Genomic DNA, 21,261 nt, shown 5'->3' with positions numbered 1-21,261 from the left:
TTTCTCCATATGAAAAAGCTTATTCTATTGCCTTCAGAACCTCCTGTTTCCTTGGCCATCCCTTTGTCAGACACCCCAGACATGTAACAATTGTCTGAGATAACCCTGTAGTTTTGCCAAATCTGAGCCCTCCAGCACCAGCCTGTCCAAAAGGATGAGATCTGAGCTGATGTTTGCAGCTGGAAATGGCACCAGTCTCTGATGAAATCAGAAGTCTTTGCGGAATGTTGTAGAAAGGAAACTCTCAACAGCCAGGTTTGTCCTGGAGCATTGAAATTCTCCTTTGAGTTTGCTCTTCCCTGGCTCTCTGCTTGAACAGCAGCTTTGCCTTGCAGCCCACCCGAGACTTAGCTGGGGTTTATCCAGTAAGATGGAGTGAAAATTCCTACAAAGCACTTGTGCTGTGGCAAAACTTCTCCTTCTGTCAGCCTGGTCATAGTTAGACACTTCTGGTCAGAGCAGGCTGATGCTTCTGACCTGCATGGGTGAATTGACTGATTTCTTTGTAGGAGTTCTGTGTTCTGATGAGCAAATAATCCTTGGAGAGACCCTCAGTTCAGCAGCAGTGAGTGTATTGGCAAGTGTCAGAAAATACACTCATCCCAGATTTTCTGTGGATTTTTACATCATTCTTTCCCAGAAAAGTGCCAGGTGTGACATCCCAAGGCCTCTGGTGGCTCAGAACTGATCTTACTTCTTGTTTTCCTGGAAACTGCTGTGGACCAGACTTCTAATTCCATAAGAACTTTTATACATTTTTCATCTGGAACTTTTACTACTGGCTTTTTACTCCTGTGAGCTTTTAAAAATTAATGTCAGATTTCTTAGCAATGAATTTTAAGAGCCTTTTTTATCAAATGTGCCCAAGCTTCAAGACACTTTTGTGCAAAGTCTCGTCTGCAAACCTGCCCTCCAGGTGGTTGAAGTGGTCTCAGTGGGGTTTTTCCTCCCTCTTTGTGTTCCAGGGTGCACTCCCAGGAGGTGTGGAAGAGCTGTGACTGATGCCATAATCACCAGGGAAGAAGCTGAAAGAATCCGTAGGTAATTTCCTCTGAGCTCCAACTTTCACAAGCACCACTCGAGTGACACTGTGCCAGTCTTTGAGGTGTAGCAGAAGCTCATTAGCTTAAGCAGGATGGGTTAAAGTGGTTAAAACACTAAATTTGGGGGTTTAAAGCCATTTCCATTGTTGCTGTAGTGAAGGCAGTTCTTTCACAGAGTCTCTGAGGGGCAGGAGTGCTTCACTGGAAAAAAAGGAAAATTAATTAAATAACTTTTAAAGGATTTTCAGTTGCCTTCGTGTTCCATTTGGCCTTTTAAAGCAGAACAAACGAGCAGCAGCCTCCTGTCAGCAGAGTCTCCCTGGGTAATTCTGAGCTGGGGCTGGCCCTGTGGTCCTCTGTGAGCACCAAGTGGTGTGTTTTAATCAAATAGGACGGGACAGAGTCAAACTGTGCAGTTAGGAAAGTTCTCAGGCTCTCTGAGTGTGATTTGCACTCAATAATCCTGTGAGTGGGGAGAGTCAGAGATGCTGGGAGGGCTGTGCAGCCCCTGAGTGCTCTGCTCACTCTGGTTCAGTTCTCTTGGGCTCCTGAGGGTGATTGTACAGCTTTATTTGTACTGCCCCCAAGAGAACAGATCTGGGGGATTTATGTTTAACTCTACTTGGCCAAAATGTGTTTAAAAGAGAATATTTTTGAGGGTATTTTGGGGATTTATGGGAGGGAGCTGCAAGCTCAGAAATGTCCTGCATAAAAACCACTTTATTTTCATGACAGGCTGCAAGATTGAGTTTCAAATAAATGGGAACTTCAATTAACTCAGTTGAAGAATTACCCAACTGACTGAAGAGTTAGGGGTTGTAATTAAGGATTAAAGGACAAAGTAATCAGACTTCAGTTCTCATCTGAGATTGTTGTTTTGCCTGCAGAATAGCAGAGAGGGGACTGGCCTTGGGAGGATCTGATGGAGGGGTGAGCAGTGTCCTGTTACTTTCTACATTCTTTTACTGCCAAGGCAAGATTATAAATGTATTTTTGGGGGTCGAGGAGGTGGAGAATTTTTCCTTCTGTTCAAACTTGAAAAACAATTTGTTTGGAGCAGGGCAGGGTGTGTAAGGGTGGGATTGCTCTGAGGGTCTGTGCAGGCTCCTGACACCAGGTTTGGTGCTGCCCAGGACTTGGTGGCCACGTGGAACCTCCATGGCTCTTCCCTCTTCCCAGCTGGAGTGTGTGAACATTCCCACAGGAGCAGTGGGGAATATTTTGAACGCTGCCAGCTCCTCTAGAGTCAGTTTTTTGCATTTTTCTCTCTTGGGTAGAGTGTCTGCTGTTTTCTTTCAAAGTGTCACTCCAAACCTTTTATGGGCTGGAGGAACTGGGGTGGATGTGAGCAGGTATTTAATGCTTGGCAGTGCCTTTGAGGGAGGAACAAAGGCAGGGCCTGTCATGCTTTCCACGATGGGAAAATCAATCCTTTCTGCCATATGCTGAGAAGTGCTGGGCACTGGCATGTTCTTTTTGAGCCCTTTTAGCAGTGAGAGGGTGGAGAGTCTGGGACTGACAACACTGAAGGTTTAAAAGAATTTGTATCTCTCCTTTATAATTTTTAAGGACGTTTTATTTCCCTTCTATGGGACGTTCTGTAGACCAGGATATGAGGGTAGTTCTGTCAAACAGCCTCTCACAATAGGGGTGTGGGGGTGTGTTTGCCATCTCTGGGCTTGGAATAACCAAGATTTTCTTCTCAGTGTCAGAAATGATGCTGAAAATGTTTAATTTTCTGAAATGGCAGAGGCCAAAATAAATGTGTTTTGGTTTCTTTCCCAGGTAGCTGTTAAATATTTCTCTGCTCATCCCTGCCTGGCATTCAGTTGTTACCCCCTGTCTGAAACAACCCCAAAGAATATTCTTTCTTTTAAGTCTTATCTGGCTTTTCTAGGCTTTATATCATAGCTATTATCTGTTCAACTATGAATACCTGCAGTTCTTGGGGGTGTCTTTTATTGATTCACTTGGTTATTTTGGACCTTCCTCACTCTAATCCTGTGGAGCTTGAGGAGTGAGAAGAAACGTGTGAGATTGAAATTTGTGTGAGTTTAACTCTTTGTGGAAAGAGTTAAAAAGGTAATTTGTTTTTAAATTAAATTTATCTTTTCAGCTGTGTCCTGCTACTTATAATCCACTTTAGAATGGTCACAAACATATTTTTGAAGCTACACAGGCTGTGGCTTATATTTTTGTGCAGAACCAGAAACCAATAAATGAAAGTATTTTGCCTCTGTAGCTTCAGTAAAGCTCTTTACAAGAACTGCTCTTGCAGGAGTGGGAGATTATTTGTTTTTTTAACAGCTTTTGGGCAACTGTGGGAAGGGGAGGTCTGAAAAGCTCAGGCTGTGTCCACTTGAATAGCTTGTATTTTTATGTGTTTTTCAAGGGGGAGATAAGACTTTTTGGGTAGGTTTATTAAAAAAAAGGTTGCAGAAGGAGATGTCAGTGGGGTTCTGTGTTGCTCCACCACAAGTGTTAACACTGCTGGGATTTTGTTGGGATAATGTGAGTGGCACGAGGTGCCTCAAAGCAGTGCCAAATCCCAAGAGGAGTCCTTGTGCTGGGTACTGGGTATCAAAGGTGGCATTTCTTCTGTGTCAGGCAGGTTAATTAACTTGCTATTTGATATTTCCAGTATGAAAAAAGGCTGCTATTAGTCATCTTTTTACATACTGTTAAGTGATGCAAAACAAGCATGGACTTTGTGGACACCAAGGGACACAAAAATGTACTTTATTCAATGCAGAGAAATATTGTAGAGTCCTGAGAGGTTGCTCTCCACCCTGGCAAATCTGAATACTAATCTTCTTAGCTTGTCTGGAGCTCACAGAAGAGTTTGGCTTGAATTGGATGAAGAAATAGATTGAATTTTCATCTGTGAAAGCTTTTCACTGTCTGGTTTTCTTTTACAGCAGTTTAGAAATTGAGGAAAAGAAAGTTTGGCTCTAGTAGGCCTTAGAATTCTAATTGTTCTTTTAAACAGACTTTTTAATGTCTGTATTAAATATGAGAAGTATACAGGAACTCAGGGTGAAGGAGAAGTTTTAATAACAAGTGCTGGGCAAGATAAATATTAGTGCTGCTACTTGAGCACTTCACAAATACTGGAAAATTAGTCATCTTTGTGTGGAAGGGAAATGTCTTCAAGGAGGAGTCCTGAAATAGAGTATTTTAGCCCTAGCCCATGGAGGGAGAGCCTGGCAATTCCCTGTCAGGTTTGGGTCTCAGGAATAGCAGTCCTGTGCTTTTGTTGTGGTACCTTATTATTCTGTGCATCCATGCAGTGATCTGAGAGAGGTCTGTAGTTGTAAAGTAAACATTGTATTGGGACCCAAATGCCAGAAATGAATATTTTAGCTTGGGAGGCTGTGGAAAGGGAGAGCCAACGTGGGACAGTTATTAAAGGTCATAGTTAAATAATGATAAAACCTTTTCATGCTCATTTTTCCTTCTATTTCCTTTTCCAGGCATCAATTCTGGACCTGCACTCCGGAGCTCTGTCCCTGGGGAAGCATTTTGTTAATCTGTACAGGTAAATGGGGCTGTGGCCTCTTGTTATCCCACACCTTCCCTCTTCCAACTCCTCAAGCCCTGGGGCTGGGATTAGTGATGAGAAACCGGGGAATTTGCTTGGATTCACCACTGTTGTCATGACCAGTTAAGAGCTTTTTTGGTACGAACACTGATCTTTTGTTGAACTGGGTTCTTTGAAAGGTGCCATTATCTTTGTTTTGATGTTCTTGCTCCGGTAAATCATAGTATTTTTTCACAGCTTTAGTTTAGTTTCTCAGCAGTGGGAGAAATCAAGTAGGCTGAACTCTTAAAAGCTTGAATCCATGTGCTTATTCCCATGATGTGGGAGAGAAATTGTAATGCCTGAGGAATTCCATTACCAGTTGCAGCATTTTGATCCTTTAATCTTTGAACATCTTCTAGCAGTGCTTTTGGACATCCTGCTCCAAATGCACTTGGGGGATGTTTTGTGTTGTGTTTTCACTCCTTGATTGTGGGTAAAGCCCAGTGGGGTGTGCACCTTGGTGTTCCTCAGGGAGTGGGAATCAGCAACTCCTCTTTTAGCCTCTTGTTTCATTTTTTTCAGGTACTTTGGGGACAAAATTCATGACATCTTCACAGAAGAGGATTTTGCATTGTACCGGTAAGGATTGTCAATAATTGCTGAGTGAACCACAAGACAGAGGTTTGTGTTTGTTTTTTTTCCCAGGCACTCAGCAATAGGACAAGGGGGCATGATGGGCTCAAGCTCTGCCAGGGGAAATTGAAGCTGGAGAGCAGAAAAAACTTCTTTGCAGAGAGAGTGCTCAGGGATTGGAATGGGCTGCCCAGAGAGGGGGTGGATTCCCCATCCCTGGAGGTTTTTAAGGTGAGCTTGGCCGTGGCACTGAGTGCCATGATCTGGTAAAGGGACTGGAGTTGGCCCAAGGGTAGGACTTGATGATCTCAGAGGTCTTTTCCAACCCAGTCGATTCTGTGATTCTGTGTTTGGCTGGAGAAGCAGAGCATGGTCCCCTGAGTGTGGAGCAGCTCTGGCTCTGCTGCTCTCAGCTTGTCTGTGGCCCTGCTCAGACACTGCCCAGAGACAGCAAACCCCAGCAGTTCCCTGTACCTGTGAAGGTGTGTGCCAAAAGGTCAGGAACAGCCATTCTTTGTTCAGTAGGCACCAGGGATCTCTAGATATGCATTTCAGTTGGTTTCTCATAATTTAGAGTGTCTCTGGTCTGAGCACTTTAGCTCTTTTTTGTCTTTTTTCCTTGCTGTTGTGAAGGGCTCTGACCTCCCTCTAGTGGTGGAAGGAGTGTTAGGTAGTCCAATAGGTTTATTAATTTTATTAAAATAGTAATTAGTTAATATTATCCTAAAATATTAATCACTCAAAGCTTATTTCTAGTCAACAACTGTTTTTAGATACCATTGTCCTTACAGATGAACTCCTTTAAAATGTGTTTTTCTGATCCCAAAGTGGCAAAAATGACATGGTTCCTTGATTGTTATTGAACTTTGCATAATGAAAATACAGAATTTCTGTTTCACATGAACAGAAGCATTCAGTTTTTCAGTAATTTTATGAATTTGTGCTGTCGGAAGAGACAGCTGCTTGGGAATATCAATATTCCATTGGGATTTCATGCCAATACAGGGGGTGTTTCAGTCTGCTGGATATGAAGCTAATACAAAATATATTGTTGAATGATTCTGTTCATATTATTGGCAGTGCTTTAACATAGATTGTAGTGCTTTATGGCCTTAATGAATGATTTTATGCTGTTCTTGGGAGCATTTATCTTCATTACTTTCCCTAACCTACCAAGGTCAGGTTAAAAATACACTCTTGAGAGAAATAACTAAATATAATTCATGTCTAAGTATTCCTGATTGCAACACTAACAGATCTGAGCAGGCAGCCTGAGCCAGGGATGGTTTCTGAACACTGACAGAATTATTTTGCTCCAGAGTCAGTGATGGTTTCGAGGCTGATGCTTTAAGTACCATCTGCCAAGCCCAGTACAGCAATTCCTCATTTCCCATCATTTAGATGCATCTTTATCCAGCAGGGAGACCTTTAAATCAGGATGTTTGGGCTAAGGGTTGGCTCCAGCAGCAAACAGCACTATCAGAGGTTTGTTCCAGGAATCTTAGAGATTCTTAAGGTAGAGACAGAGCAGAGGAGGAGCTGCTGGTTTGCTTCCTCCTTGTGTTCTATATGTTGTATTTGTGTTCAGACTCTCTGGCTGTAGGAGGTCAGTGCCTTGTCTGCTCCAGCTGCCTCTGGGGCTGTTCCTGGGAGGAGCAGGTGGGATAGCAGGGAAATGGTGTAGGATTGAACTCTGAGTCTCCCTTTTCAGCCACACTTTGCAGTGGCTCCCAAATGTATCTTAGAGAAACTTTTCATAGAATCATAGAATGGATTGGGTTGGAAAAGACCTCCAAGATCATCAAGCCCTACCCTTGATCCAACTCCAGTCCCTTTACCAGGTCATGGCACTCAGTGCCACGGCCAAGCTCAGTTGAAAAACCTCCAGGGATGGGGAATCCACCCCCTCTCTGGGCAGCCCATTCCAATGCCTGATTAATCTCTCTGGAAAGAATTTTTTTCTGCTCTCCAACTTCAGTTTCCCCTGGTAGAGCTTGAGCCCATCGTGCCCCCTTGTCCTATTGCTGAGTGCCTGGGAGAAGAGACCAACCCCCACCTGGCTGGAACTTCCCTTCAGGGAGTTCTAGACAGTGCTGAGGTCACCTCTGAGCCTCCTCTTTAGTCCTTTATGCTGCTCCTGCTGATTAAGCTGGCAATTTCCAATCTAGTGAGCTTCCTTTCTCTTAAGCTGTATGTTCCTTGGACTTTTAGCCACTTCATTGGCTTGTTTTATTTTCTTCCTCATCAGCCAAACTCCCAAGTAGATTCCAGTAACTGTTTTCACAGAATCTGGTGGTCATGTGCTCCTCTCATGGAGCTCTGTCTGCCTTTCCCCCGGTCTGGGCTGTGCATTTGGGTGTTGTCCAGTGTGTCAGTGCAGATGGAGCAGACCTGCTGCTCATTCCTGGGGGGTTCATTGGTGCTGGTGTTGCTGTCTGGGTGCTGTCCCTGTGCCTTCCGTGCCATGGCAGGGCTGTGTTGGTGCCACTGCTCAGGGCCAGGGCACCCCTGGGCAGCCTGAACAACAGGACCCTGCTGTGTTTATGGGAGCAGATGCTTGTGTTCTCCAGCATGAAGAAGCATTTTCTTTGCAGTCACAGCACTCCAGAACCCCCCCAGCAGTTTCTGGTGTGTGGGGACACAGAGGAAAAAGCCTGGAGAGGAACTGGCCCAGGATCAGGAAGGAGGGAGGTCCTGCTGCTTCTGCATCCAGGAGGGATCAACGTGCCTCTGGCTGTACCAGATCCAAGGCAGCCACAGCTCCTGGGCTTATTCACTCCTTCCCTCATAGCACCTTTTAAGCTGAAATTTGGCTTATCTTCTCACTTGATTTCCAGATGAAGTGCAATGTGTTTGTCCCTAAGTATTCTGCCAGTAGCCTGCACAGGCTGCCTGGAGCAGCAGGGAGGGGAGTGGAACAGCAGCACTCACAGTATTGATACATGTAGAAATGGCCAGCTCAGTGGAAAACTGTAAAGAAGAGCTTTTATAGCCTAAGAAGTACTTTATTCTACTTAAATGACTTTATTCTACTTCTCAAAGCAGCTACGTGCTGTATTTTGGGAGCAAACAGTACAAAGATTTGAAGAGGCAGGATTAAATCTTGAAGTGCAGTGTTCTCATTTCATCTCGTGTTGTTGCATTCTTTGCTGGTTTTTAAATTTCCTCCAAGTTGGATACTGAGTATGTTCCCTGGGATGTGCCAATGATATTCTTCATTAAGCACAAATCTTTTTAAAGTGGTGGGGGCTGAGCTGAGGGTGGCAGTCCCTGATGCTCTGTATAGCAACACATTGGTCATTAATTTTCTATTTTGATAATCTTAAAACCCCTGAAATAAAATAAATAAATAAATAAAATAAAATAAATAAAATCCCATGCTGTTCTTCCTTGTCTCCCAAGAAGCACAGAAATAGCCAAAGTAGAAATACTCTGAATATTTGAAAATAATTGGGAAAGACATCTTGCATCTTTTTTAAAGAAAACCTGGTTATAATACCAATACATATGTCACAGCCTTGAGTTTCATGGTGCCAGGGACTTCATCAGTTGGTTGAAAATCAGTCTAAAAGTAGTTGAAGGTTCTTCAGAGGCAATCCTTTATGAAGGTACAACTTAACAGCTGCTTGCTTTGGATTAAAAATACCTGTGTGAAAGTCTTTGATGTTTTCAGCAGGTTGTACAAAGGGAGGAAACAGCCTGTTGACAGCCACAGACTAAAACACCTGGGCCACAGGGCACAAACAGCTTTTGTTCTTGATATTTTGGGAATCAAAAAGCCCAAAGCAACCAACCCTAACCCAACCCCCTTTTTTTGATGTAGTACATCTTTATTTAAGGCAAAATCAGAGAGTGTGGGTGTGTGTTCCTTGTGACTTATCAGCTGGGGAAGGAGCTTGGGAGTGAAGGGAAGCCCAGCCCAGCAGGAGAGGTGTCACTGAGCATTCTGTGCTGGGTGTGTTCTTTGCAGGGATGTGAGACAGAGGATCCAGCAGAGGATTGCCCAGGTGTTTGGGATCAGCTCTGCCTCCATGTACCTGACCAAGCCCACCTTCTTCTCCAGGATGAACAGCACAGAGGCCAAGACAGCCCACGATGAGTACTGGCACCCACACGTGGACAAGGTGAGCAGGGGGCAACATGCAAACACCCCTGGCATTATTGGATCACTTCCCAGTCCCTTTGCATTAAACCACCACTCAGACATGTCTGAAAACTGGTGATTGTAAAAGTCCTTCAGGGGATGAGCCTAATGGGAGATAAGTGAGTTTTAGAGACATAGGCCATTACATCCCATTTAATTGTATTTTCTCTAATTTAGTTTTGCAAGGATTAATAAATTGTGGGAATGACTACTCAGGAATCTCTTTAGTCAGAAATATTGATTAAATTGCCCTGAATTTCAGCCAGCCCTGGCAGGAGCTGTTTCACAGTGTCAAATGACCATTGTTGTTAGTTGAGCCTCTTGATAAAGGCTTAACATTTATATTTCAGTTATATGTGAATTGAGGCTTTTTTACTGTCTGTGTTTCAATGGGGACATGGTACCCTCTTTCAATAATTCAGTCTTTTGTTCTGTTTAGAATGGAACTGGGTGACTTTGAACTGCTCATTCTTCTCTGTGTAGACTCAAAGCTTAATACTTTGCATTTTTTACATGATTTGGTATTAATTCCTGAATTTAACTGAATAATTTAAATGTTCTATGCAGTATAGCAGAATGCAAATAAATGGAAGAATCAAACAATGAAGCTCCACAACACAATACCCACATTTCATGTCTTCAGGATTTATAAATGAGACACTCTGAAGTCATGGATTACCTGAGATGGGACCAAACAAAACTTCCCCATCAGATTCCAAGTTGTGCCTCAGGGCCAGAGTCTGTTAGTGGTTAGTGCATCTTGAAGTCCTAAGATGGATAATTCAAACAGAGAAAATACTCCTTGCTGAAAGTATTTCCTGGGAAAAGCCATTCTGAGGGAAGTAGAATGTCTGTTGTTGCTCACAGGATTAGGGGGAGCTGCTGTGCCCTTTGTCTCAGAGGCAGAAACAGCTTCAGTGTAGGAAATGTGGTACCTGACACAGCTGGTGGATCTGCCCCCACTGACACAGCAAAGGCTTTGGGATGGTTCTGGTTCAGAAAGCTGTGGTGTACCCAGTGCCCAGGAGTGGATCAAGGAGCAGAGCTTGGAGGGATGATTTGGAGGTCCACATTGTCCTGATAGTGCTGGTAGGAAGTGGCTGTTGGGAGAGGTTGTGCTGCTGAGATTCACAGAAATTCCATCACCTCACACTCCCCTGCCAGAGACACAAACCAAGCCAGGGATCCTGGATGTGTAAAGTGCAATAAATCCATCAGTTCCTTACAGTTTTTCCACAGTTTCAGAGAATCAAATTTGACTGCCACAAGGGGAGAGAAAGCAGTAAATTTCAACAGCTCGTGCCTGTGTTCTCCCCTTTTTATTTCAGCCTCCAAAAAGTGTATTTTCAAATTTCAGGCTCTGATTTATTCCTCTAAAGAGATTTGTGTCTGCACAAGCATTAGCCTTGGCAATATTCTCCTTATTCCTTTCTGCATGTGTTTTGCATTGGGAAGGGAATAAGGTGCTTGGATAACCTCACAATTAAGTGTCCCCACCTAAAAATCTCCTATAATGTACAAGTTATTTTGTCATTCAGAAGCAAATAGATTTCCATGAAGAGAATTTTTTCCCTCTGCTTCTTTGTCCTCACATCCTGAGAGTGCCTGAACATGATGGACAGCAGGGTGGATGTTTGGCTGTTTCTCTCCTTCTGTGCTGTCCATGTTTTGTTTATCTTGCAGGCTGTCTGTTCAGGGAGCTGATACATCAACTGATTGGCCTTGGCTTTTTCTAACCCACCCCCAGCTTCAAAACAACAAAACAAACAGAAAATATGATCTCTTAAACTTGGAATGCATAATTGAAACCTCAGTGTTGTCTGCACTGAATAATTGGGTTGCCTGATTTATGACAGTGGCTGAACTCGTGATCTTGGAGGTCTTTTCCAACTTAAAGAACTGTTTGAGTCTATGAAAAGATATTTATCCCAGTTGGGGCAGCTGCCAAACACCTTGTTCATAATCAGGAGTAGTTTGAGCAGAGACTAAATAGGATGAAGTTGGATCTTCACAGGTTGCCTTCAGTGCAGTCAGTCTGGCTTGTGTTTTACTTTCTCTAGCAAAGTTTCACTTAGCACATCCAGGCTCAAGTTGAGAGCAAGTTAAAAAAAATCCATTGGTATTGATCTGAGGTAGGAAGTACTTCCCAATTAAAAGCATTAATGTTCCTCTGTGGCTACAAAGCAAGTGTGAGTACAAGGAAGTTGAAGAAACATCAATAAAACTTGGCAGTTTGTTGGGTGCTTTTGTGCTGCATCATTATTTATTCTTCTCCCTTGGAATAGAACAAGTCACTTTGTTCAATTATTGTACAGAAATATAGTGAAGGTTACTCCTAGAAGACATCAGGATTTTTTCCCTTGCCTCCTTCCAAAAGAAAGGGAAAATGAAACCTTTTGAAAAAGGAATCCAATATAGTTTTGTTTCCAATTCTGACACCTGTTACAAAGATTTTGGCTTCTTGGAGCACAAAGACCCCTCTTGCCTTTCTGTGTTGTTGAGTCTGTTGCAGTGATATTTCTAATCTGAATCTCCTTGGTTTTGCAGATTTTAACTGCATAGTGGAGTAGTACAGATTTCCTGTGTTGATCTGAGGCTTTGGGGTTTTTTTTATCCCTAAATTTATGTGGTTTGTAGTTACCCAGGAATGGAAACCCTGCAATGAGCTGGATGACTCATTTAATCTTGCTGAATTTATAAGCATACAAATCAAATAAAGAGAGTGTTGGTTTAAGATGTGGAGTTTCATCTTGGATGGAATTTGTTTGGAACTGAGGCTTTCCAATGCCAAATGGCTGATTTATGGTGGAGTGGCTGCTGCACACTCAGCCCTGTCAGCAGAGCAGTCTCACAACGTTCTCTGGTGGAGGCACCATGAGACATCCAGATCTCTGCAGTCCTTGCTTGGCCAAGGGTCCTCCCATCCTTCACAGAATCCCCAGGCTCTGCCATCACATCATTTTGGGCTTGTTTGCCTTGAATTTCTCCTGTCAGAGCTAGTCCAGGGCTTCAGTGCACGTTGTCTTGAAGTTGTTTTGTTTTTTCTCTTTTAGCCTGAACTTGGCCATGATCAGTTTATAGCTATTTTCCCCCTCTTTCCCATCCCCATGTATTTATAGGGAGGAATCATCTCCCTTTTCAGCCTTTGTTTCTCTGAGCTGAACAAGCCAAACCTTGAAGTCTCTTTTCCTGCAATGTGCTTTCCATGTCCCCAGCCCTGTCCCCTCTGGCTGCTCAGTCTCACTGGCTCACCCCAGCAAACTTTTCACTCTTTTTGCTCTTCCCCTCATGTTGTTTCACATTTATAAACTACATCCAGAGCTCTTATTTCTGCCTTAAAGCAGCAGCATCTTTGCAATGTGAGGAAGTTGATCCTTGTGTCTGCTCAAACTTGGCACCTGAGCTCACCTGCACCCCCTGGAATTCAGGGTTGTGGCATTTGCTGCCCTACAACGTCTGTTAAGCAGTTCCTACCAAGAAACAGAACACTGCAAGGAGCTACCAAGGCTGTTTTTGTGATGACCTGCACAGATGCAGGTAGAGACTTGAGGAAAAGAGCAGTGTTGACTCTTTTTTGTCTGCAAGATACCAAGCCAGGCTGATGCTGGTTGGAAGGTGAATTTTGTTCTGCAATGGGAGGCAGAGGATGTTGTCCTGAATGTCCTGCTCAGTCACTGCAGACCCCTGGCATAGTCCTACAGCTCTTCAGTTGCATAAAGACATGTCCCTCAAACCCCAAGGTGCCCCTGCAGGACGTGGCTGTCTAATTCTGACAGTGAACCATCATATAAATATCATTATGAGCATCTGCCATTAAACATCAGCTGTGTTTGTCCTGCTTTGGGTGAACAGGGCTCAAAAAGAGCACACTCACTGTGGGGCATGTCAGGCTGAATGGGAATATCTGCATTTTTCTATGGAGTTGTTCACAGGGAGCTGTAGAAAATTGATTTGCTGTGTGGCTTATCCCCTGCTTTCAATGACAGCTTTTCTTCTGTGGTTTGAACCTCTGGTTCAGTTATTAACCTGTCTGGTTCTGGGAATCATTACCAGGGTAACAAATACATTTGATATACATGGGAGGACTTACAGCATTTTAAATAATGAGTTTAATTTAGTGCCTCCTTTGCACAGTGTTGCATTTCTCAGGCCTGGCTGCTTCTGAGAGTTAAGGAATCAGGACAGGACCAGAAAAGCCATTTTCCCTTGCTCCTTTAGCCATCTATGGAAACTGGAGGTGTTTTGTTAGGCTAAAATGGTTTGTAGCCAGCTCTTAAGTTTAGAATTGGTGAAGCCACCTTGGAGAGAGGATGGAGAGTGCACTGGGGGGACAGAGGTTGCTGCACCCCTGAAGAGCTGATAAGAACAATTTTAATGCATTAAACTTGCAATTATGAGTTGAGTGAACTCCTTCACTGGCTGGAAGGCTCCCTTACAGTGACTGGAAGTTTTATCACCAAATCAATGAAGTGGAAAATAGCTTTGCAGAGCTGATTTGCATGAGAAGGGCTGTGCAGTGGCTGGTTTGAGGTGCTGCAGTGCCATTTGCTCATTAATTCCCTGTTTTGTATTGCTACCAAGGCTTGGGAAAATATGGGGGGAGGAGATCACTGTGATAGTTCTCTCATTTTTGTGCTCCAGGCTGTGTAGTGCAGCATTTCACCAGCTTGGGCTTTTGCCTTTAAGCCCTTATGGTCAAAAGAATAAAATGAGTAAGAATGAAAATGTCTTCCTGCTCCATCTGCTGCTCTGCTCCCGTCAGTCACTGCCCTTACAGAATAACATGTACAATTGCTCTGGAGCCAAAATTTAACTGGCACTAATGACTGCAACTTGGAACAGAGCTGAAAATATTTAGAAAACTTCTAAGTTTGGAAGTAGCACCTACCTCTGACAGCCACCAGGTCAGTCAAAACACTCTGCAAAGGCTTGTGTTTATACAGCACTGCACATTTCACTGTTTGACAGTGTGGTGCTGGACTCTGCTCTTGGGGTATTCTGGAAAGAGGTTGGAGAATACAGCCATTGATTTTAAGTATATTTTTAATTGCTGGTGACATGTAGATATGAAGTATTTTCAGAACCAGCTAAACTCAGTGTTAAATATTTAGATAGCTTCACTCTGAGCTTTAATATATAGTAATTCTTCTCTCCATGTTCAATGTACATATGGGCAAAAATAATGCTTTAAAAGGAAGGAAAAAGCACTTTGTTATGCTTAAAAAATGAGGTGTTTGGTCTGTAGGCTGAGGGGAAGCAGAGATGTAGAAAGTGAAGTTTGAAGGTTTTTAAACAAAATCTGTATGGAAAAGAGTAGAAGTTCCTCCAACAAATGTGTGTTTACTTGAAAGGTCTGATTTAGTGAAGCTCCTGTGTGGTGGCTGGTAAGGACTGAAAGGGGAGGGTTCCAGAAACCTAAAACCATGTGTGGATTATGGGTGGAATTAATTAGACAGAGGCTGTTCTGCTCATTAACCTTGTGGTGGAATTTTATCTTGAAGTAGTAAAAGTAGATCTGAGCTCTCCTGTACTTTGACACAAGGCAGGGAGTGACTTCTGACACTTGTTTGTTGCTCCTGGATGATACAAATCAATAGGAGCACTTCCCTAATTATGGAAACTGATAATAAATATAACATGCTAGTCCTGTGTGTAGCATGGGTGTGCATGTACAGAACAGAATAATAAACACAGAGGATTTGTGGGAAATAATGTTCTCAGTTTTCAAAGACTCCTTTATTAAATATGTGACAACTGGAAAATGAGAAAAACCCATCAGATCTATCCACCTGCATAGTTATTTGTGCTCTGCAGAGTAAGAATGTGGTAATTTTGGGTGATGATGTTCTTTTTTTAGGTGACTTATGGCTCTTTTGACTACACTTCCCTGCTGTATCTCTCTGACTACACCCAGGACTTCGGGGGAGGAAGGTTTGTGTTCCTGGATGCAGATTCCAACAAGACAGTGGAGCCCAGAGCAGGTACAGCCTGGCTTTGCTGCAGGGAGTGGGGCAGGTTACCAGCTGTTGTGGGGCTGTGCTCTGTGTCAGCAGCAATAATTCTGGCTTCACACTGGTGACATGGAAAGCAAAGTTAAAAAAAGAGGTTGAAGTGTGGCCACAGTTTGAGACAGGTGGAGTTAAGGCACAGAGAGTGACTTCTGGGAAGCTGAAGGGCTTAGACCTGCCACACAATCCTGCCAGCTCAGCAGCAAGGAGAACTGGGGCTGCAGCAAAGAGAGCTGGGACTGCAGCAAAGCCAAAAGAAACAGTTTATGTTAGACTGGCCTGGAATTCCTTTGCTGTTCAAGGTGGGCTGAATCCCCTGCAATGACTGTGGGCTGGATGGGAGGATGATTGATCCCCACAGCTCCGCTGGGCCATCCATCCCTGCCTCCAGGAGATCTGACAGGGATGAGCATTCTGGTGGCTGTCAGTTAGAGCTAAACAAAAAGCCTTTAAGGCTGGTTTAAGATTTTTTTAATAAGTGGCTCATCTGAAACTAGAATTACTCCAGGGCAGGATGTCTAAAGACAAAGAGCTCAGTCTCAGCTGTCTGGCAGGTGAGTGCTGAGCTCCCAGCACTGTTACCTTTTATAATGCAAGACCAGCCACACTTCTGCAGGAGAAAAAGGCCTAGGACAATTTTATATTCCTGCTGTGTTAGGGTTGTTTTTTTTTTTCAAGACAGAAAAGATGGAAATTTCCTCATTTAAAGACAGGCTCAGTAATTGCTTGCTGACAGGCATTACCCCAAGCAGAACTGACTATTGCTGCCTGCAAATTGGGGTGGGTGTTTTTTGAATTATGGATCATAATGATCCACTCACCTCCAGTGATGCTGCCATAGATGAACTGAGATTATCTGCATTCTGGGTTTGGTGTCAGGAATGGTATGTTTGATTATTTTGGCTTTTATGAGTAGAAATAAACCCTGAGCTGAAAGTACCATCTTTTGCAAAATGATCTGTTTTGAAAGGGAGAACATTAAACTGTTTTTTCCAGGTGCAGCTGTAAGTTTAACATGTATTTATATCTGTAGGAATCACAGCTGAATTCTGGGTGTGTCAGTGCAGGGGCACTTTAATCGATGTGCCCCTAACTTAAATTCCACAAGTCTGGAACTGAAATTCCTTCCATTCAGCCCTATCCAGTTAAATTTCAGGTCTTTTTCTGCAAGGTGTTTGCTCTTGGTGTCATTCTGGGTGAGGAGGGGGAAGGTGATGAAATACAGGAAGGTTTTTTTTGCCAGCACCTGGTTTTGGCTGTTCCCTTTCCCGAGTGGTTTGTGGGTGCCACAGGACGGGTTACACACCCCTTTTGAAACAAAACAGTGCAAAGAATGGCTCAGATGAGCTTAAATGAATCCCAATGCCTTTTACCCCTGTGTAACCCCCCAGCTCAGGGGTCTGTGGTTGTGTCACTGCCTGTGGTACAGCCTGAAGCGCTGCTGACTCCTGGGAGCACAGAAGAGCTTTCAGGGTGGAGCACAGTGTGAAGGCACTTGCACTGATTTTTCCTCTTCCTGAGGAAATGTGGCTTGTGAGGGAACAACTCCAGGGTGTTTTCTGTTGCTGGCACAAGCTGATGTGTTTTGCACATTCAGAATGTTCAGTGTATTTTCTTTCCTTCTTTCTGTTTGGCTTTTTTGGTTGGTTTTATGCTTCTTTAGATCCTTTTCTTGTCACTCCAACCCAACTTTTAAACCCAATGTTGATAGCTTTCTAATTTTAGGAGATCGAGGCTTTTCTAGACATGACTTTCATAATCACTGGTTCAGTTTTAATGCTTGGCAGCTAATTCAGCTTCTCTGTATTGCTGTGCCATTGCAGTCCTAAACCCTGGCACTTGTCTCAGCCTTAGCCTGCACTTTGGGCACCTGCTGAGTGCCCAACTGAGGAGGGTTCTGTCCCTGTGAGCAGGGATTTGTGCAAGGGTCAGGTTTTACAGCAGGGAACAGAAAAAGGCACTCTTAGTGATGCAGCAGAGCAAAAAAGCAGTAATTGGGAATACAGGGCAAAGCAATTAAAAATAAAACATTGTGGGATGTCCTGTGTTTGAAACTGCTGACTGGGCAAGTCCCACTGCTGCTTCAGCTGCATTTGCAGCACCTCATGGAGGCTCAGTGTGAGCAGAGAGGGACAGGGAGAACTGCTCTGGTGGGAGGGGAGCCCCAGTGAAAATGCTTATCCCTTCTCTAAGGGAATTGTCTAAGATGTCACATATTTGAGTGGAAGACACTGATTTGTAGGATGGTCTTTAACATCTCTGTATCAAAACCAGCGTGGCCAGCAGGCCCAGGGCAGTGACCCTTCCCCTGGACTCTGCCTTGGGGAGGCCACACCTTGAGTGTTGTGTTCAGTTCTGGGCCCCTCAGTTCAGGAAAGATCTTGAGTTCAGGAAAGATCTTGAGGGGCTGGAGCGGGGCCAGAGAAAAGCAACGAGGCTGGAGAAGGGACTGGGACAGAGAATTCACCATGTCTTGATCCAACCCCATTGTGATCACCAGCCCATGGCACTCCGTGCCATGGGCTGGTGATCACAATGGCGTTGGATCAAGGGTTGGACTTGATGATCTCAGAGGTCTCTTCCAACCCAGCTGAGAAGAGAAGAGCTGAGAAGAAAAGGCTGGAGAAGGGACTGGAGCACAAGTGCTGTGGGGAGAGGCTGAGGGAGCTGGGGGTGTTCAGCCTGGAGAAGAGGAGGCTCAGAGGTGACCTCAGCACTGTCTGGAACTGCCTGAAGGGAAGTTCTGGCCAGGTGGGGGTTGGTCTCTTCTCCCAGGCACTCAGCAATAGGACAAGGGGGCATGATGGGCTCAAGCTCTGCCAGGGGAAATTGAAGTTGGAGAGCAGAAAAAACTTCTTTGCAGAGAGAGTGCTCAGGCATTGGAATGGGCTGCCCAGAGAGGGGGTGGATTCCCCATCCCTGGAGGTTTTTAACCTGAGCTTGGCCGTGGCACTGAGTGCCATGATCTGGTAAAGGGACTGGAGTTGGACCAAGGGTTGGACTTGATGATCTTGGAGGTCTTTTCCAACCCAATCCATTCTATGATTGTGTGATCTCCTAGCTCTGTTATTAACAAACACCTCTGGCTTTAAGAAGGAATTATAATTTATTAACCTGGAGGCTTTTGAGGTTGTTTTTTTTAGCAGACATGAACAGGTCAGCACTGTGATGCCAGTGCAAGTGCACAAACCTCTGGCTAATTCATAACCAGTTCTGGCATGAGGGAACACATTTTTCTTGTGCCCTGATGGGCTGCAGAAGTATATCTGTGTCTGCTGACTTCAGTCAGGACCTCTGTCTGCTGCAAGAAACTCACTGTACCATGAGTAAGAGTTCTTAGTGCCAAGGGAAATACTGCTTTGAAAAGAAAACATTTCTTTGTGCAAAGAAACAGCTTTAAGTGTATCTGTTTCTTTTAAATATATATGGAAATTCTATTTCCAAAATTATCATACTGGTATTTTTTTCCACCCTTTGCACCAGGGTTGGTTCTGTTCAAGGAACTACAAGGAACAGCAACATTTTGAATGAGCTCCTTCAAAATGAAACCTTTCAAAATGAACCTCTTTTTGCTGCTCTGAGCCATGTTTTAGGAATCTTCAATAGATACAGGAGGATTAAGAGGAAATGGCAGACATTAAATAATTCCTTTTTCAGCCATAAAATTGGTGTACTTTCTGCTGCTGCCAAACTTGTCAATGTAAACCATATTTAAAATACCATCATTTTGGAAAGTCTTGTGTGAATTTGGGGACTGGCAATATTAGGACACAAACTTCACCTTATCATGAAGTGTAGATGAAACTGCTGTGGGAGTGAAGTCTCAGCTGGTTCTGTGCTCATTATTTGCACATACATTTCTTGATTTTAAGGTCAGCTTTGGTGCACCTATTTTCAACTTACAAGGGAATTTGTTCCTCATGCAAGTTGTTTATTAGAGAAGGTAGAAGGAAAGGTTGTAATCACTTCTGTGTGTTTGTGGAAGGAAATAATCTGTGGTGCAAAATGAATTCTGTGCATTGGAGAGTGAAATGGGGCTCTTCCTTCAATATCAGACTCAGCATATTCTCAGAGCTGTCAGAACTGTGTGTTTCTGGAAGTGTCAAATGTTTGATTTGAAGGTATGAGATATTTGGGGACTTGTGAACTCGGATTATTCTTCATTTAGGAAGGGAAACAGTGTAAGTTCAGCTGCACAGGGGGCTTTCTCAGGGTGCAGGAGTGGGCTCTGGGGGTGCAGGCACTGAGGTGAGTGCAGCTTTACTGCAATGCTCAGACATTGCACTGCCCTCAGATCCTGCATCCATGAGAGGAAGTGCAGGATTCCAAGTGAAGTGCTGGGAATCTGTCGTGTCTTTATCTTCCTGTGCTCTTTAAAAAATCAGGGTTGAGGAATTCCCTACTAAAGGTTGAGGAAATGCAGCACAGTGATGTGAAAAGTAAGATTTCCAGGTCCAGGAGTGCCACAGCAGCACTGACAGGAGGTGTGAGAAGTGTGTTTAAAGCATTTATTTAGCAATCCATCCTGTATTATGGATCAGTGGATATTTCTCTCCCCCACTGATGTGCTCTCCTTGCCCCATATCAGGGCACTCCCAGACACTGTTCCATATTCCTTTTGTGGAGTTTGCTTAAAGTTCTCCCTGTTCCACATTTATTTGTAAGTAATTCAATGAGTGTGTCTGTTAAATAAGTTGTATTTTGTGTGATTGCAGGAAGTGTCATTATCAGGGTATTTGCCTGACGATCCGGTGGGTTTTCTTGGACACAACATGAGAATGAGTTAGTGATTAATCCTAAGCAGATGACAAGGAGAAGGACACAGTTGTGTTTGTGCAGTTTCCCTGGCAGTGCTGCTGCCCTGGTGTCATTCAGCAGATGAGCTGCAGTTTTCCCTTCTTTCCAAGGAACATTTAGAGCTGCTGAATCTTGAGCAGGCAGTGGGAGCTCTCAGATGCTGAACAGATCTGCAGTGCCAAAGCAATGCTTCCTGCTTCCCATAAACCACACAGATGAGCTGCTTCATCTCCTCCTGGGCAGCAGGACCAGTTGCCATGTGCAGTGGGTCCAGGGGAGACCCTTCACATGCCCCCCAGCCCTGCTTTGCATTCCTTCCCTGGCACTGGCACCAGGCAGGGGTGGCCCCTGCCCTTCCCTGTGTCCAGCAGAACAAGGAGGAGCAAGGGGAAATTGAAGTTGGAGATGAGAAAAAACTTCTTTGCAGAGAGAGTGCTCAGGCATTGGAATGGGCTGCCCAGAGAGGGGGTGGATTCCCCATCCCTGGAGGTTTTTCAACTGAGCTTGGCCGTGGCACTGAGTGCCATGATCTGGTGATCACAATGGGGTTGGATTAAGGGTTGGGCCTGATGATCCTGGAGGTCTTTTCCAACTCAATCGATTCCATGATTCTATGAAGGGGGTTGGAATCCAGTGGCAAAACAAGTGATTATTACCAAAGCTGATACTCCTGTGAATGGCCTGTTCATGTGGAATCAGAGTAATTGAGGTTGGAAAGAACCTCTGGAGATCATCTGCTCCATTCCCCCCACTCCAAAATCAGGCCCAGGAGACACAGGGGGAGCAAAACGTGAGCCTGAGACATCCCTGGGGAGGGTGTGGGTGCCACTGGTGTGTGTGATCCAGCCTGAGCAACCTGGTGGGACTCAGGAGTTGGATATAGTTTGAAGGTTGCCCTTGATTTGAGAAGGGGAATTGGACCATGTAACCTCCCCAGGTCTCTTCCAACCCAAGTTATGCAATAAATGTATAATATTAGGGGCATAATAACCTTGTAGTATATTTTCTTATGAGCATCATGGTGTGTGAATATTTTATGGCTCTCAAAGCCCTTTTGAATATTCTCTGCATCTTGTTATAATTTAACCTGACTAATTTGCCCTCAAAATAAGA

The 21,261-nt window shown here is 44.1% G+C and overlaps 1 protein-coding gene across 3 annotated transcripts in view; it reads left to right on the top strand.

Moving 5' to 3' along the window:
- Positions 1-21,261, top strand: part of OGFOD3 (2-oxoglutarate and iron dependent oxygenase domain containing 3) — a 35,664-nt gene that overhangs the window by 4,254 nt on the left and 10,149 nt on the right. For all 3 annotated transcript variants that reach the window (XR_011699430.1, XM_071573908.1, XM_071573907.1), the window contains exons 3-8: positions 966-1,041; positions 1,931-1,973; positions 4,517-4,581; positions 5,149-5,205; positions 9,170-9,323; positions 15,201-15,324. Coding sequence is in view for 2 of the 3 variants with exons in the window: in XM_071573908.1 (XP_071430009.1) it covers positions 966-1,041; positions 1,931-1,973; positions 4,517-4,581; positions 5,149-5,205; positions 9,170-9,323; positions 15,201-15,324 (519 nt within the window). In the remaining variant the exon portion in view is untranslated. The remainder of the gene's footprint in view (positions 1-965; positions 1,042-1,930; positions 1,974-4,516; positions 4,582-5,148; positions 5,206-9,169; positions 9,324-15,200; positions 15,325-21,261) is intronic.

The sequence above is a fragment of the Pithys albifrons genome, chromosome 19 (assembly GCF_047495875.1).
Source record: "Pithys albifrons albifrons isolate INPA30051 chromosome 19, PitAlb_v1, whole genome shotgun sequence".
NCBI classification, from domain to species: Eukaryota; Metazoa; Chordata; class Aves; order Passeriformes; family Thamnophilidae; genus Pithys; species Pithys albifrons.
The sequence above is the reverse complement of the archived record's forward strand: the minus strand, read 5'-3'. Positions and strand labels throughout refer to the sequence as shown.